At 53.6% G+C, this 18,412-nt stretch overlaps 1 protein-coding gene across 1 annotated transcript in view; it reads right to left on the bottom strand.

Moving 5' to 3' along the window:
- The window catches only part of LOC144727512 (uncharacterized), a 49,105-nt gene that overhangs the window by 20,793 nt on the left and 9,900 nt on the right, over positions 1-18,412 (bottom strand). The window contains exons 2-5 of the mRNA XM_078606388.1: positions 14,495-14,590; positions 13,176-13,500; positions 8,192-8,334; positions 2,657-2,839 (exon numbers count right to left, since the gene is read on the bottom strand). Coding sequence (XP_078462514.1) covers positions 2,657-2,839; positions 8,192-8,334; positions 13,176-13,500; positions 14,495-14,590 — 747 coding nt within the window. The remainder of the gene's footprint in view (positions 1-2,656; positions 2,840-8,191; positions 8,335-13,175; positions 13,501-14,494; positions 14,591-18,412) is intronic.

Below are 18,412 nucleotides of genomic sequence, written 5' to 3'. Positions count from 1 at the left end.
ATGCAGATATGTGATTAGTACTACTTGTGAAATGCGTAGGAGGTGGGCGGGGAGTTTCAACCCAGCTTAAATATACGCTCCAAGCGTGGTGGTGTTTCATTCAGACGCTGTCTCCCCGACAGACCTGGTCTTCACCTGAGGACGGCTGCTTGCGTTGTGGCCGAAACGTCGTGAGAATTATTTTATTATGTTTTATTTTTATTATTTTATTATTTCCCTTCTACGTGACTTTACCGAAAGAACCAAGAAGACGAGCCACTGAATGTCGAAACCGGTCCTTGCCTACAAACATCTGGGCAGTCCACCAGCAAAGTATGGCTCTGCTGCTGATGAGAAAGTGAACGTCGAAACCGGGCCAGAATGGCGCTTCTCTTCGGCCGATAAATCACTGTCAGAAAAGGCCGTGTGTCTGATGGGACGTGTAAAACAAACAAGAGAGAGAGAGTGGAGAGACGGGATATGGGAAGGATGTGCCCTGCCTTCTTGTTTTCTCTTTCCAATAAACTCATTTTAAGTGCCACATCTCGCCGTGTCTTCATTTGACCTCGAAGGCGCTGCAGTGTAACAAAATCAAGTACACATCATCCATATTCTTAGGTTTTTTCGGTAAAGTCACGTAGGTAGAACATTAAAATTAATGAAAATAAAATAAAATAAAAAACAAAAAATCACGACGTTTCGGAGGCAACACAAGTCTCCGTCATCAGGTGGGACCGTCACAGCCAGATTAGCTGCATCAAGTGAGGCAATGATTCAAGATGCAATCCCTTAAAAGCAAGTTGGGGGGGGGGAAGGAGAGGGGGCGCCAGGCACAACGTATCGGGAGGGGGAGGGGGGCGGGGCCAAAAGAATGTGCTAGACGATGTGATCTACGGCGCGAAAGCGGCCGCTGCCGCACACTCCTCCTCATCGTCGTCGTCGTCGTCATCATCTGGGCAAACACGTGGAGTGAACTGCGCTGCAGTGCCGCCCGCCTGCCCTGGGAATCCACAGACGATGCTCGCCTCCGAAAATCATCGCCCTCGGCGGTTCCTGCAAAGATTCGCCCTCCGATGATCTCACGTAAAAAAAGCCCATCTTGACTTTCAAAAAATTAACCCGTAAAACAAAGTTTTTCACTATAAATCCTTTATATGCGTGGCATCGGTTTTATTTTATTATTCATTTCTGTTTTTCTTGGGTAAGAGTTACATTTTTATCACATTGGTATTTTAAATTAAATATTACATTTTTTTTTCCTAATAAGTAGAAAATTTAGGAAAAACATTTTTCACGAAAAATAAATTGTCACGCACAACGAGTCTGTGTGCAAAATGTCAGCTCGATTGGATCACGGGAAGTGGGTTAAAAAACGACCGAAAGATTTGCACGGTCGTAAGCGCGCAAGCAAGCAAGCAAGTGAACTTAATATAAAGGATTTAAAAATACGACAGCGTGAGGTTATATCTGTTTTTCTTTCGCGGTTGTGTTGATGCTGCTGCTGCGTGGCTCAGTTAGTTCGGTAAGATGTCCGACGTTTCGCTACCAATGCTCATGATGTAACCATCATGAGCATTGGGGAGACAAAGGCGGACGGGCTTGATACTTTTCACGCCACCCATTGGGGAGACCATGCTGGCCTTAATAGGTGCTCGCTAACAGCACTCTATACAATGAGGCTGTACGCGGGATTCATCTTCTTGGTTCTTTCGGTAAAGTCACGTAGAAGGAAAACAAAATATTATATAATATTATTATATTATTTTGTTATGTTTTATTTTTATAATTTTTTATTATTTTCCTTTTACGTGACTTTACCGAAAGATCCAAGAAGATGAATCCCTGCAGTCACGAACGCTTTAAATCGAAATTTATACGCGGGATGTTTTATGTGGTGTGCATTAATATTGCGTAATATGAAACCGCTGATTATTTACAAATCCAAGTGCCGTATGTTGGATTTGTAACGTTTCTTAAAGTCGTCACCCGCATTTATCGATCAGCTGGTGGCGTGTGGCGGGGTGAAGTGAGGGTGCTGCCACCTCCTCCAGCGTAGAAGAGAAGGCCAAGTACCCCACGTATGCAAGTTGAACTTCTTTCGCACCGTACGTAGCCAACCGCGCTCATCGGAGTTGCCCGGGGGAAGGACAACAAACCAAAAGCGAAAAGCAGTTCTCGAGAAATTAGTTTTCAATCGAGACGACAATTTAAAAGAGGACAGCTCCAGTGGCTTCCTAATATCGGGGGGGGGGGGGGGACCGAGGAATTTGCTAACTTCATTCTATCACGACACATCTCGTCCTCACACGTACCCCCCCCCCCCCCGCGTGCCCCGGTGCCGGTCTTCACTCGCGCGACTCCGCCAACGGCGCTCTAAGCAGTTGCATTTGGAGGCTTGCCCCCTCTTTTCTCTCCGCCTGATGAAGGCCGCTTGTGTTGCGATCGAAACGTCGTGGGTTTTGTTACTTTTATTTATTATTTATTTGTAATTTAAAAATGTATTTTTTTATTTTTTTATCTGCGTGACTTTACCGAAACAACCGAGAATATGAATTTGACCCAACCTCCCTCGCCTATTCGAGAGCTACACGGGGGGGGGGGGGGGGGGGGACCTTTGCCCCGTGCACATTGTTCCGTGCACGTGCAGGCGAGCGGTGACCGCGTGCGCACTGCTCGCCTTCGGTGTTCAGGGACGGCCGCTTCTCCAAGAACTCGAAGTTTGCGGCCTTCTCTTCCCGCCGAGCCGCGCGTCGCCCCGCCGCCGCCGGATGTTCGTCTTGGGGTTCTGGGGCGCAGAGTGGAAATCCGTCTCCTCCTGGGACGTCCCGAGTAGCCCCGCACCTCCGATCGGCACGGTTGTCTACGTATGGTGCGAAAGAAGTTGGGCATATGCACGCGCGCACGCGTACACACACACGCGCGTACACACACACGCGCACGCGTACACACACACGCACACGCGTACACACACACGCGCACGCGTACACACACACGCGCGTACACACACACGCGCACGCGTACACACACACGCACACGCGTACACACACACGCGCACGCGTACACACACACGCGCGTACACACACACGCGCACGCGTACACACACACGCGCACGCGTACACACACACGCACACGCGTACACACACACGCGTACACACACGCGTACACACACGCGTACACACACACGCGCACGCGTACACACACACGCGTACACACACGTTGTCTGCTATCATGCGTTGCATCTCATCAGAAAGATACATCGATTCCTTGCTCAAATGTCCCAGCAATATTTTATAATATAAATGCGTAATGAGTTTTATGATTATTATTATTATTGTCTGTGACTCAATTGCTACTATTATGTAGGCCTAACTATTGTTTAGAAAGTGGTTATCAGAATATATTTGTTTCATTCTCATCAAGTGCAGTCTCCAAGTCTTATCATCCTCTCCCTGGCCTTTCTGTTTATGTGCCATGAAGAAGAGCCCTTGCCCGAAACGTTGCCTATTTTATAGACTGTCTAATGGGTTCCTCGTTATGGTCGTGCTTTTTGACGAATGTACCAATTTTTTAAAATATTATTGTGCTTATGCAACCGCAGTGCCAACGTAGCATCATTAAATTTGAGGCTGAGTCGACTTAGGCGAGGCCCAGGACCGGTTCAGATAATCGTCACCAGTGTTGGCCGTGAGAACTCGGGTCGCCGGGTTCGCAGCGCATCGCGCTAACCGCTACACTACTGCTACACGTACACACACACCCAAAGATAAAGATCCCCCGTATAGCCTTAACAGACTGTAGGGGCAAGTGCTGTTAGCGAGCACCTATAAAGGCCGGCACGGCACACGAGGGGGTGGGTGGCCAACACAACGCCCAGCCGCCTTTGTCTCCCTAGTGGCGATGTTTGCACATCGCACCAGGTACTCATTTGAGGCTGAGTCGACTTAGGGGAGGCCCAGGGCCGATTCAGATAATCGTCACTGGTGTTGGCCGTGAGCGTAACGCAGCGCGCTAACCGCTCCACCACCGCTCCACACACGTACACACACACAGACACGCACGTACACACACACACACGTATACACACACACACAGACGCACACACCACTTGGCTTGAAACGCACGCGCGTGTCTGGGCAGGTTGCATGGCGATTGGAGAGTTTCGCGCGGGCGGGCGAGCGAGAGGGCAATCATGGGAGAGGAAGGACCTCATGCATGGGACAAAATGCCGTGGTTCTCGCGTTTCAAGTGGTTCCAGGGGCAGACACGTGGTCACACATTCCGCCATGAGTGGGGACCCGATTGATTTACTTCAAGGATGTTTGTCTGCTCGTGCGATGAACGTAACACCCGGAAAAAAAACAACGATGCACGCCAACCTATGTCAGTCCGGATGCCCGCCATCTCGCCGGGTCTCAGAAACTAAACTAAACAAAATATTTTTTCAGAAGCGACCTGGCAGTCACAAATTACAAGCTCAACGACGTGGAAATTTATATCAGCCAAATTTTCTAAACACATCATTCTGCAGACTCATTGAGACTCATAAGAGACCCACAGAGACCCATACTCATTGAGATCCATATACCAACAGAGACCCATAGGAAAACTTAACTATATATGTTTTTGATTTAAAGCTTTCGTGACTGCAGGGATTCATATTCTTGGTTCTTTCGGTAAAGTCACGTAGAAGGGAAACAATAAAATAATAAAAATGTAAAACAAAATTCTCACGACGTTTCGACTGCAACACAAGCAATCATCATCAGGTGTGACTTTACGTGACATTACCGAAAGAACCACGAATATATATTTTTTTTACCACGTAAGGCGCACTGAGCTATTCAGCTCTTTTTCATCAGCGACCTGGCCACAAATGATAGCTCAACAAAGTGGCTTATCACGTGGAAATTATAGCAGCCAAATTACTCTAAACGGCCACGAGTGTGAACACATTCCTACGGAGGGACCTGGTAGGAACGTTGGGTTGCTCGGTCAATGGCCAGGGTCAACGGCGGCGGGGTGTATTCCGCAAATATGCCCGACTGTGAGGGCGGGCACAAGCCGGCGTGAGTAGGTTAAACGTTGAGTTTTATAAGGGCACCACGGGGTGACCAGCCCCTCCACACCCAGCCCCACCCTCCCCACCCAGCCCCTCCCCACCCTCCCCTCCCCACCCAGCCCCTTTCCACCCTCCCCACCCTCCCCTCTCCACCCAGCCCCACCCCCCCCATTTTTTGATGCACGACGGACGGACACAATAATCCCCTGTGGTCTGGTGTAACCAGGAGGTTCCTACCAGTATTCAATTCATATAACGCACGCAGAGCAATCAGCACTCGTCACCACCCTCGCTCCCCGACTAACGGACAAACACCCATCGCGTAACATTGGGTGACATTCCAGCTCCGATGAAATTAAACATCGCTTTGACCGTCATGCGACAAACATTCCACTCGGTGGCAGAGCCGGTGAGATTGCACCGCTCCGAACCGTGCGAAGGGATCTCACAGCTGTAGTTCTGCGACATCAACTTCCGCTGACCGTTCGCGTTGCCTCCGCGGAGATTTACGAATGGATTCTTCGTCCCGTGACGCCCGTTGCGCAATCGGGAGTAAAATAACAAATTGGGAAGGGGGGTGGGGGAATGTAAACAAAATAGTAGGAAAAAATGTCCAGCCCCCTAAATTAGAAAAAAAAAATCGTAAAGTTACACCGTAAATTACTCAATTGGGATCACACGCAAAGCAGCAATCATCGCTCCCCGCCCCCCCTGTACTGCGAAAACCTGGAAGGAACCTCGTGAAAACAGAGTCCCAAGACTCAGTGAGGCTTTCCTGCAGGTAAACGAGCAGAATTATAACAATGATGATGATGATAATATGAATAACAATATTGAGCGTTCATAAATGTGAGTGGGCCTTTGCAGGGCACGTTGGTGAGGACGTTTGTGAGCACGCTGCTACTGCTGATGTTGATGTTGTTGATGATGATGTTGATGATGATGTTGATGATGTTGATGTTGTTGATGATGATGTTGATGATGATGTTGTTGATGATGATGTTGATGATGTTGAGGATGATGTTGATGATGATGTTGAGGATGTTGTTGATGTTGTTGATGATGATGATGTTGATGATGTTGATGATGATGATGTGGATGATGTTGAGGATGATGTTGATGATGATGTTGATGATGTTGATGATGTTGTTGTACCCCCTCCCCCTCTGTACCCCCACCCCCTCTGTACCCCCCTCCCTCTGTACCCCCCCCCCCTCTGTACCCCCCACCCCCTCTGTAACCCTCCCCTCTGTACCCCCACCCCCTCTGTACCCCCACCCCCTCTGTACCCCCCTCCCTCTGTACCCCCCCTCCCTCTGTACCCCCCCCCCCCCTCTGTACCCCCCACCCCCTCTGTTCCCCCCTCCCCCTCTGTTACCCCCCCACCCCCTCTGTACCCCCCTCCCCCTCTGTACCCACCCCCTCTGTACCCCCACCCCCTTCTGTTACTCCCACACCCTCTGTTCCCCCCTCCCCCTCTGTACCCCCCCTCTGTTCCCCCCCTCCCCCTCTGTACCCCCCCCCCTCTGTACCCCCCACCCCCTCTGTAACCCCCTCCCCCTCTGCACCCCCCCCCCTCTGATCCCCCCCCGTACCCCCCCCCTCTGGGCCCTTTGAGGTCGCGTAGTGGGACGCGGCGAGCGGCTCGTTCTGGCTCGAGTCGCTCACGAGGGGCTCTCACAGCCTCGAGACCGGAGCGCGTCCACACCACGCGGCCACCACACTCGTAACTTCACTTTATTATTATTAATAATAATAATAGCATACCACTACTACTACCGACAACGATCATGATACTGATACAATTAATGCGCAGCCCCTCCGCTCCCCCCACCTTTGTCGATCTACTGCTGGATGATGAACGCCATCGCAATCAGTCGCCATCAATCGCGATGTTAAGATGCAAGGAATGTTATTTATTGTCTGTTTATTTATTTATGTTGCTGCTGCTGTTGCTGTGATGTTACCTCTACAAGGGCGTCCGATTGTGTTGTGCGTTCAGTGACAAACAAACAAACAGCCAATCTCAATGCGGTCGTCAACAGCACTCGGTGTGTGTGTGTGGCCTTGAAAGAAAAACAAAAACAACGTCATGAGCGACGTCTCGGGCAATGGCCATTCTTGATCGCACACATCATCATCATCATCACCGCCGCACACACCACCACGAAGATGAGGATTCCCCCGTATAGCCTCTAGCAGACTGTCGGGGCAAGTGCTGTTTGTGTGCACCTATTAAAGCCAGAACGGCACACGAAGGAGGTGGGTGACCAGGACCACGCTCGACCGCCTTTGTCTCCCCCGCACCAGGTACTCGTTTAAGGCAGCTGAGTCGACTTTTGTGAGGCTCAGGACCGGTCCAAATATCCGCCACTGTGGTTGGTCGCGAGCGGGAATCGAACTCTGGCGGCAGGGGTTCGTAGTGCGGTGCGCTAACCACTACACTACTGCTCCCCCCACACCACCGCTAACGCACACAAAAGATCCCCCGTATAGCCTTAACAAACGGTAGGGGCAAGTGCTATTAGCGAGCACCTATGAAGGCCGGAACGGTACACGAGGGGGTGGGTGGCCAGCACCACGCCCGACCGCCTTTGTCTCCCTAGTGGCGATGTTTACACACCGCACCAGGTACTCATTTGAGGCTGAGTCGACCTAGGGGAGGCCCAGGACCGGTTCAGATAATCGTCACTGGTGTTTGCCGTGAGCGGGAATCGAACTCGGGTGGCCAGGTCCGTAGTGCAGCGCGCTAACCGCGACACTACCACTCCCCACAACACACACACGGACGGACACACCATCCCCGCAGTGGCTTTTGTCTAACCATCGAACAAAAACGGTGGTCACGGCCCTTCTGCGGCCGTCTGGAACGCTCTTCCTACCGTTGTTAGAAAGCCACTCGAGCAGTGCGCATTTAAATCATCGCCTATAGTGACAAAATAACATTTTTGTTCGAACTTTTTTTTCGCGTTTAGTTCGTTGTCCTTCCCCCGCGCGCCTCCGATTCGCACGGTTGGCTACGTGCGGTGCGAAAGAAGTTCAACAAACACGAACGAGAAACTGGCGCGGCGTGTAAACATCGTGACGGCGGGGGAGTCAAACGGAGGATCGGGCGCGGGTGCTGGCCGCTCACTCCCACGGCACTCACTGCACCTGGCTGGCAGTCGATGAGTCCCAGGTCGTCAAGAGCCAGGGCTGTCCGCGGGGAGCCGCGTGAAGAGAGGGAGAGCCTGGACGAAGCCTCCAGCCGCCCAACGCTCACGCACACGCGCCGCCAGTGCCAACCATCAGTAACCCTGTGTGTGTGTGGTGGGGAGGGGGCGGTAGTGTAGTGGTGGTTAGTGCATCATCAGTGCCAGCCACCAGTGGCCCTGTGTGTGTGTGTGGTGGGGAGGGGGGCGGTAGTGCAGTGGTGATTAGTGCACCATCAGAGCCAGCCATCAGTAACCATGTGTGTGTGTGTGGTGGGGAGGGGAGCGGTAGTGCAGTGGTGGTTAGTGCACCACCAGTGCCAGCCATCAGTGACCCTGTGTGTGTGTGTGGTGGGGAGGGGGGCGGTAGTGCAGTGGTGGTTAGTGCACTATAAGAGCCAGCCATCAGTGGCCCTGTGTGTGTGTGTGGTGGGGAGGGGGGCGGTAGTGCAGTGGTGGTTAGTGCACCACCAGAGCCAGCCATCAGTGGCCCTGTGTGTGTGTGGTGGGGAGGGGGGCGGTAGTGTAGTGGTGGTTAGTGCACCACCAGTGCCAACCATCAGTAACCCTGTGTGTGTGTGGTGGGGAGGGGGGCGGTAGTGTAGTGGTGGTTAGTGCACCATCAAAGCCAGCCATCAGTAACCCTGTGTGTGTGTGGTGGGGAGGGGAGCGGTAGTGTAGTGGTGATTAGTGCACCACCAGAGCCAGCCATCAGTGGTTCTGTGTGTGTGTGTGGTGGGGAGGGGAGCGGTAGTGTAGTGGTGGTTAGTGCACCACCAGTGCCAGCCATCCGTGACCCTGTGTGTGTGTGGTGGTGGGGAGGGGAGCGGTAGTGCAGTGGTGGTTAGTGCACCACCAGAGCCAGCCATCAGTGGCCCTGTGTGTGTGGTGGGGAGGGGGGCGGTAGTGTAGTGGTGGTTAGTGCACCACCAGTGCCAGCCATCAGTGGTCCTGTGTGTGTGTGTGGTGGGGAGGGGGCGGTAGTGTAGTGGTGGTTAGTGCACCACCAATGCCAACCATCAGTAACCCTGTGTGTGTGTGGTGGGGAGGGGGCGGTAGTGTAGTGGTGATTAGTGCACCACCAGAGCCAGCCATCAGTGGTCCTGTGTGTGTGTGTGGTGGGGAGGGGGGCGGTAGTGTAGTGGTGATTAGTGCACCACCAGAGCCAGCCATCAGTGGTCCTGTGTGTGTGTGGTGGGGAGGGGGGCGGTAGTGTAGTGGTGATTAGTGCACCACCAGAGCCAGCCATCAGTGGTCCTGTGTGTGTGTGTGTGGTGGGGAGGGGGGCGGTAGTGTAGTGGTGATTAGTGCACCACCAGAGCCAGCCATCAGTGGGCCTGTGTGTGTGTGTGGTGGGGAGGGGGGCGGTAGTGTAGTGGTGGTTAGTGCACCACCAGTGCCAGCCATCAGTGGCCCTGTGTGTGTGTGGTGGGGAGGGGGCCGGTAGTGTAGTGGTGGTTAGTGCACCATCAAAGCCAGCCATCAGTAACCCTGTGTGTGTGTGGTGGGGAGGGGAGCGGTAGTGTAGTGGTGATTAGTGCACCACCAGAGCCAGCCATCAGTGGCCCTGTGTGTGTGTGGTGGTGGGGAGGGGAGGGGTAGTGCAGTGGTGGTTAGTGCACCACCAGAGCCAGCCATCAGTAACCCTGTGTGTGTGTGTGGTGGGGAGGGGGCGGTAGTGTAGTGGTGGTTAGTGCACCATCAAAGCCAGCCATCAGTAACCCTGTGTGTGTGTGGTGGGGAGGGGAGCGGTAGTGTAGTGGTGATGAGTGCACCACCAGAGCCAGCCATCAGTGGTTCTGTGTGTGTGTGGTGGGGAGGGGAGCGGTAGTGTAGTGGTGGTTAGTGCACCACCAGTGCCAGCCATCAGTGACCCTGTGTGTGTGTGGTGGTGGGGAGGGGAGCGGTAGTGCAGTGGTGGTTAGTGCACCACCAGAACCAGCCATCAGTAACCATGTGTGTGTGGTGGGGAGGGGGGGCGGTAGTGTAGTGGTGGTTAGTGCACCACCAATGCCAACCATCAGTAACCCTGTGTGTGTGTGTGGTGGGGAGGGGGGCGGTAGTGTAGTGGCGATTAGTGCACCACCAGTGCCAGCCATCAGTGACCCTGTGTGTGTGTGTGGTGGGGAGGGGAGCGGTAGTGTAGTGGTGGTTAGTGCACCACCAGTGCCAGCCATCAGTGACCCTGTGTGTGTGTGGTGGGGAGGGGGGCGGTAGTGTAGTGGTGATTAGTGCACCATCTGTGCCAACCATCAGTGGCCCTGTGTGTGTGTGGTTGTTCTGTGTTTAATCTCTCTCTTAAATTTTGCAATCTTTGGAAGAACGTAAGCAACCAGGTAGGGTGTTGACTGTTATGTTAGCCGACTATCTGCGTTGTATCGCATTATGTTTCTAAGCTTACTAGGTTTTGTTTTCTCTTTCATTTGTACCTGATGTCTGATGATGATTGCTTGTGTTGCAATCGAAACGTCGTATGCTAGTATTTAATTTATAATTTTCTCTTTCTACGTGACTTTACCGAAAGAACCAAAGAATAATTCCTGCAGTCACGAAAGCGCCAAATCAAGTGTAGTGGTGGTTAGTGCCGTTGTGGCCTTCAAAGGTAACAGTCTGTTAAGGCTACACGGGGGGGGGGTGGTCTTTGTCTTTGCGCCCCTGTCAAATCAACAGCGGCAGCAGCTGCTGTCCTCGCCAAATAATTTGTCGAAGCTATGCGAGATCAAGAATTTGCGCGTTGCCCTGCGAGAAAATTATCGCGACTTCAGGGTCATATTTTCGCGATTGTTTCCCTGAGGTTATAACTCGAGGCCACGTAACGACATCCGACCGTAAGCGATCCCCGCCTCCCAGCTGACACCCCAATCCGACCTCCACCCAGCCCCCCGTCATGGAGTTGGTGTAGCAGCAATGTCCTGATCGTAGCGACAAATTGTTGACATTCGAAATTATAATGAGGGGGTGGGTTGGTGGCCAGCACCACGCCCGGCCGCCTTTGTCTCCCGAGTATCGATATTTTTTGCGCACCGCGCCAGGTACTCATTTGAGGCTGAGTCGACCTAGGGGAGGACCAGGACCGGTTCAGGTCATCGTCGGCGGTGTTGGCCGTGAGCGGGAATCGAACTCGGGTCGCCGGGTTCGTAACCGCTGCACTACAAACACAATCACCAACAATTTAACGGGTTCATCAATAATAATTATGCTTGTGTGTGTGTGGCCTTCAAAGGAAAATAATAAATATGAGAGTTGACGTTTCGAGCATTAGCCCTTCTTCATAGCGCATCAATTATTGATAGCACATACACTCCTCTCATCTATTTGTATTATTGTAAGGTCGGACAGTGTTATCGACGAACATGTTTACTAATTAAACACGTGATTTCACGTGTGTGTGTGTGTACGGGGAGCGGTGGCGCAGTGATTAGCGCGCTCTGCCACTCACGGCCGACATCAGCGGGGAGAATATCCGAACCAGTCCTAGGCGATTCCACTGGGGCCGACTCAGCCTTACACGAGTACCTGGTGCGGTGTGTAAACATCAGTGCTTGGGAGAGACAAAGGCGGCCGGGCGTGGTGCAGAGGCCAACCCCACCCAATTCTGCATCACGCCTGCCGTCATAGGTGCTACTCGCTAACAGCACTTGCCTCAACAGTCTGTTAAGGGCTATATGGGGGTTCTTTGTGTGTGTGCACGTTCTGGGCCCTCCCCTAGGCCGACTCAGCCTCAAATGAGTACCTTGTGCAGTGCGTAAACATCGCCACTAGGGAGACAAAGGCGGCCGAGCGTGGTGCTGGCCACCCACCCCCTCGTGTGCCGTTACGTCCTTCATAGATGCTACTCGCTAACAGCACTTGCCCCAACAGTCTGCTAAGGGCTATATGGGGGATCTTTGTCTATGCCTATTGTGCACGTGCAGCATGTGTAGATGTTCTTCACGAAACAATGTTTTGCGCCTTGCTCGGAAATTCGTTTCCGTATTGGGGTCAACGCTCGGGTCAATTTCTGTAAATTCGCACAGAGGGGGGAGGAAGCAGTAATACATTCTTACCTCTCACCGTCATCGTCGTCGTCTACATTAATAGTATTAGGCTGTGAACGCGGTGTCGTGATGCAAGCGCTTGTTTCTCAGTGTGCGACCATTCCATCTTTGCGTGCCAGGGTTCCCGTAGGGTTAACCCTGCAGCTCCTGTTGTGGATTAATGAGCACGGATACAATAATGGCCTCGCTGCTTCTTCTGATGGCTGTGTTGGCAGCGGTGCTTATATGCGGCTCACCTATTTCTACCCGCTATTTTATGTGGTTTGAATTCACTCTACATGCGGCTATGAGGTCGGACGTGTGACAACATTGTGTGTGTATTGTGCGTGTACTGTGTGAGCGTACTGCATGTGTAGTGACATAGAATCGGTCACGTAGCAGCATAGCGCTGGCTGCTGGCGGGGAAGGGGATCTGCAGCTAGAGCAGCCCTGACGTCAGCAGGTCACGTGATAGACCAGAGCGGGATCTAGGGGAAAGGTCACGGAAGGGGCACATCGAGGAACCTGCTAGTAGGTTCTAGAAAGGCGGCGTGGCTGGGGGCGGGGCTAGGCCGCGCTGAGATTAAAAGAGGGGCCCTTGGAGGGGACCTCGGGGCTGTCGTGTGGAGTGGGGGGATCCCCGTTGTGCTGCTGAAGTCTTCACCGTCCTTCTCGTCGTCGTCTTCACCATCTTGGGCGTCACCCAGTCAGGCAGGCTAGCAGCTGTCCTGACTGGGAGCCGTAGTTACCCAGTGTCACTGTCAGGCCGCGTTAATAAACAGAGTGCCTCCTACTCTTCGTGTCTCTCGCTCAGTCACTACACAGATTTACTGGACACGTGCGCTAAGGACATGCTCCATCTGCTGGGATCGTCGTACAAAGAGCGGAGTACTTCATGGTAGATACATAAAGATCAGAGAAGCCACTCACCGTTCCTCACCGAGGGTAAGGTTCGCGAAGGCGATGACACGCGCGTTAGAGGGGCCGTAGACGGACACGCGCAGGTCCCACGAGGGGCCGTCCCGGGTGGCCCCGAGCCGCCGGGCTGCGACCCCGGCACAGAAGCGGCAGCCGCGGGCGGCGAACCCCAGAGCCGGACTCCTCGCGAGGACCGCGTGGTCACCGTGCCGCGCTTCAAACCCCCCCGGCACCGGCACCGCACGGGGATCCTCCCCTCCATCGATCCCTGCGTCCCCATCCTCGGGCCACTGGTGGTGGTGGTGGTGGCTAGCGGGGCTCAGGGTGAGAAAGTGTCCTGTGGCAACGGGGAGGGTGGAGAGGGAGGGAGGGGGAGCGGTGGGGTAGTGGTTAGCGCACTGCGCTACGACCCGAGGTCGACTGCCGCTCACCGCCAGTGGCGATACTGTCTGTCTGAGCCGTGGATATGCCGCCACGAGGTCGACTCCGCTTTAAATCGAGCACCTGGTGCGGTGCAGAAACATCAGCACTTGGGAAGACAAAGGCGGACGGGATTGGTACTGTTCACGCCACCCATTGGAGCGACCATGCTGGCCTTAATAGGTGCTCTCTAACAGCACTTTATACAGTGAGGCTATACGCGGGATGTTTTATGTGGTGTGCATAAATATTACGTAATTTCAAACCGCTGATTATTTACAAATCCAAGTGCCGTATTTTTGTTTTGTAACGTTTCTTAAAGTCGTCACCCGCATTTATCGATCGGCTGGTGGCGTGTGGCGGGGTGAAGTGAGGGTGCTGCCACCTCCTCCAGCATAGAAGAGAAGGCCAAGTACCCCATGTATGCAAGTTGAACTTCTTTCGCACCGTACGTAGCCAACCGTGTTCATCGGAGGTGCGGGTGTAAGACAACAAACTACACACAAAAAGCGCTTCTAAAGAAATGACCTTGCAAAATCTAGATATTAAAAAGTGCTTAGCTCCAAGTGGCTTCCTAATATCGGAATGGAAGAGAACGTTCCCGACTGCCGCAGAAGCGCATCTGAAAGCGCCGCGCGATGCGGTGACCACCGTTGCTGTTCGATGTGCCGGCCCAGAAGTGGCTGTTGTTGCGAGGAAGTCCACCCGAGTTTGCGTGATGGTGGTTTATGCTTCTTGACGAGATCAGCCAGCGAGGTGTCGTGGTTCATTTAGGGCCGCCCTCTCGAGCCCCCGCAATGCGGTGGAGGCACCTCGACGTGGGATATCCTGGAACCGAACCTCTCGGTTGGAGTATTCTGTCGCTAAGGGCGGTGGGGGGGGGGGGGGAGTGGGGGCGGGGGGTCACTCACCCGATCCAGAATTCGTGTCGGATGAGTTCACGATCCAGTCCGGGATTTCTCCGCTCACCTCCCACCGGCACTGATCCTCAAAGTCGCACCACAGGGCTAGGGAGACGAGGAGGGGGGGGGGGGGTTCCAGAGAGAGAGAGGGAGGGGGAGGTGAGTGGTGACTAAAGGAGTGGGCAAGATGATGAGAAGTGAGCAGAGTGGGGGTGGAGGGGGAGGCGATATGTGAAATGAAGGGAGCAGAGGTGAGGAGGGGGCCCTGGGAGCAGTCGAGGTGAGGGGGAGGTGAGTGGAGGTTAAGGAAGAAGGGGAGAGGTGGGGGGGGTAGAAGGGGTGGAAGCGAGGAGGGGGGTGATGCAATGAGTCGGCCGGCCAGGGATTGAAGGCCACTGAGCGAGATTGCAGAAAGACAATGATGTACACACACACACAGAGACAATGATGTACACACACACAGAGACAATGATGTACACACACACACACAATGATGTACACACACACACACAATGATGTACACACACACAGAGACAATGATGTACACACACACAATGATGTACACACACACAGACAATGATGTACACACACACAATGATGTACACACACACACAGACAATGATGTACACACACACACACAATGATGTACACACACACAAAGACAATGATGTACACACACACAATGATGTACACACACACAAAGACAATGATGTACACACACACACAATGATGTACACACACACACAGAGACAATGATGTACACACACACACACAATGATGTACACACACACAAAGACAATGATGTACACACACACACAATGATGTACACACACACACACAGAGACAATGATGTACACACACACACACACAATGATGTACACACACACAAAGACAATGATGTACACACACACACACAATGATGTACACACACACACACAGAGACAATGATGTACACACACACACAATGATGTACACACACACAAAGACAATGATGTACACACACACACAATGATGTACACACACACACAATGATGTACACACACACACACAACGATGTACACACATACACACAAAGACAATGATGTACACACACACAATGATGTACACACACACAATGATGTACACACACACAAAGACGATGATGTACACACACACACAGAAACAATGATATACACACACAATGATGTACACACACAAAGACGATGATGTACACACACACACAATGATGTACACACACACAATGATGTACACACACACACAAAGACGATGATGTACACACACACACACAAAGATGTACACACACACAAAGACCCCCGTGAAGGACCACACAGGCTGTTGGGGCAAGTGCTGTTAGCGAGTCGCACCTATGAGGCCCCGGGAACGAGGTATAATGGGGTAGGTGTGGACAGCGCTACTCCAGGCCGTCTTTATATCCCCTGTGCCGATGTTTACACACCGAAAATTTCGGCTGAGTCGATCTAGGGCAATCCCATAGCACGCGCCAACCACCTGCACTAACACACGCCTACGCAGTACAAAGACAAAGACCCCCCCGTATAGCCTTAACAGACTGTAGGGGCAAGTGCTGTTCGCGAGCACCTATGAAAGGCGGAACGGCACACGAATGAGGTGGGTGGTCAGCACCACGCCCGACCGCCTTTGTCTCCCCAGTGGCGATGTTTACAAATCGCACCGGGTACTCATTTGAGGCTGAGTCGACCTAGGGGAGGCCCAGGCCGTGAGTGGGAACCGAACTCGGGTCGCCGGGTTCGTAGCGCTAACCGCTACACTACCGCTCCCCATTACGCAAACACAATAACACAATACAAAGACCCCCCGTGTAGCCCACACAGACTGTAGGGGCAAGTGCTGTTAGCGTGGGCCTATTAAAGCCAGAACGGCACACGATGGGGGTGGGCAAAACCACGCCTGGCCGTCTTTGTCTCCCCGGTGCTGATGTTTGCACGCCGTGCCGAGCACTCATTACGGGCTGGATGGACACTGTGAGCTAACCGCTGCGCCACCGTTCTCCACCTAGACTCACGCATGTACACCTCCACTAACACACCTGCACCAACAAAGATAAAAATCCCCCGTCTAACCTAAACAGACTGTTGAGGCAAGTGCTGTCAGCGAGACAGCATGGGATGGCAAGCATCACACCCGACCGCCTTTGTCTCCCCAGTGGCAACGTGTTTTTTTACACACCGCACCAGGTACCCATTTGCGTCTGAGTTGACCTCAGGGAGGCCCGAGACCGGTTCAGATAATCGTCACCGGTATTGGTTGTGAGCGGGAATCGAACTCGGGTCGCCGGGTTCGTAGCACAGCGCTCTACACTACCGCTCCCCATCAACACACCTACACGAACACCACTACGCTAACACACCTACACTAACACACCTACACACACAATGTGGCGGTATTGAAGGGCACTGTCACAACACCCATATATCATTTAGGATAAGCGGATCGGCAGCACCCTCCCCCCCACTTTCATCTCCTTCCCCACCCACCCACCCTCCACTTCTCCCAGCAACACACACCCCCCCCCCACCATCTCCACCACGTGTGAATACGGGAAGACAAAGGCGGCCGGACGTTCACGCGCAGCGCCGTTTCCCCGTGCAAACACGGAGGTGGCGTGAAAACACGCGGCCACACACAGAGAGGCACACGACGGTTGCTAAGCGCGAGAATGCAGGTGGCAGATCAACGCCGCTGCGCACACACAGGCAAAGACAAAGGTTCCTCCACCCCCCCCCCGCCCGTATAGTCTCGCCAGTCTGAGAGGGGCAAGTGCTGTTTTCGAGAAAGCTGTGAGAGCCAACAAGGTCCATGGGGGGGGGGGGGGGGGGTGGTTAGCGCGATCGCGACAGGTGCTCACTTGAGGCTGAGTCGACCTAGAGGAGGCCCCAGGACCTGTACAGATCATCGTGACTGGTGTTGGCCATGAGCGGGAATGGAACTTTGGATCTCCCCGGGTTCGTAGTGCCAGCGCGCTAACCGCTGCGCCACAGCTCCCCCCCACACACTCTACAAACATTACCCCGTTACAGCCCGAACAGACTTTATGGGCAAGTTTCTGTTCGCGAGCACGTGTGAATGCCGCCACGGTACTCGAGTGGATGGGTGTCACACACTCTCCTGGCACACACACAAACACTGCCCCACGTGCGTCGTGCCTCTGGCTTGCGTGCGTGTGAGTGTGTAGTGGACTTGCCGATGACTGGTACCAGGGGTGTCAAGATCGGCCTCAGTGGAGGAGGCTCGTGAAGGACGCTGCTACTGGGCAGTTGGAGGCAGTCGCCCTCCAACAACAACGGAGGGCGGAGGACGACGCTCACAACAACGAGCGGAGCGCCGGGTGGCTAAAGCACAGCAAGTTGGCACAGTAAGGGGGGCACAGATGGTGCATCAGCCAGTCATCTCGGTCATCTCAGTCAGTCGACCCGTGGCACCTGCTGGGTCTGCCTCGTGACCTCCTGCCAGCGGGCGTTCGACACTTCACGTGGCCTTAAGGTGCACATGGCCTGGCACAAGCGTCGTGGTGACGTCACCGCCACTTAGTTGTTGTGTGTAGTGGGGAGCGGTGGTGTAGCGGTTAGCACGCTGCGCTACGAACCTGGCGACCCAGTGACGATTATCTGAACCGGTCCTGGGTCTCATCTAGGTCGACTCAGCCTCAAATGAGTACCTGGATGCGGTGTGTAAACATCGCCACTGGGGAGACAAAGGCGGTCGGGCGTGGTGCTGACCACCCTCTCGCGTGTCGTGGCGGCCTTCATAGGTGCTCGCTAACAGCACTTGCCCCAACAGTCTGTTAAGGATATACGGGGGATCTTTGTCTTTGTGAGTGATGTGTGTGAGTGTGTAGTGGGGAGCGGTGGGGTTGCGGTTAGCGCTACGCTGCGCTACGAACCCGGC

The sequence above is a fragment of the Lampetra planeri genome, chromosome 25 (genome assembly GCF_965212315.1).
Source record: "Lampetra planeri chromosome 25, kcLamPlan1.2.h2, whole genome shotgun sequence".
NCBI classification, from domain to species: Eukaryota; Metazoa; Chordata; class Hyperoartia; order Petromyzontiformes; family Petromyzontidae; genus Lampetra; species Lampetra planeri.
Note: the sequence above shows the minus strand (reverse complement) of the source record. Positions and strands in the feature narration are given on the sequence as shown.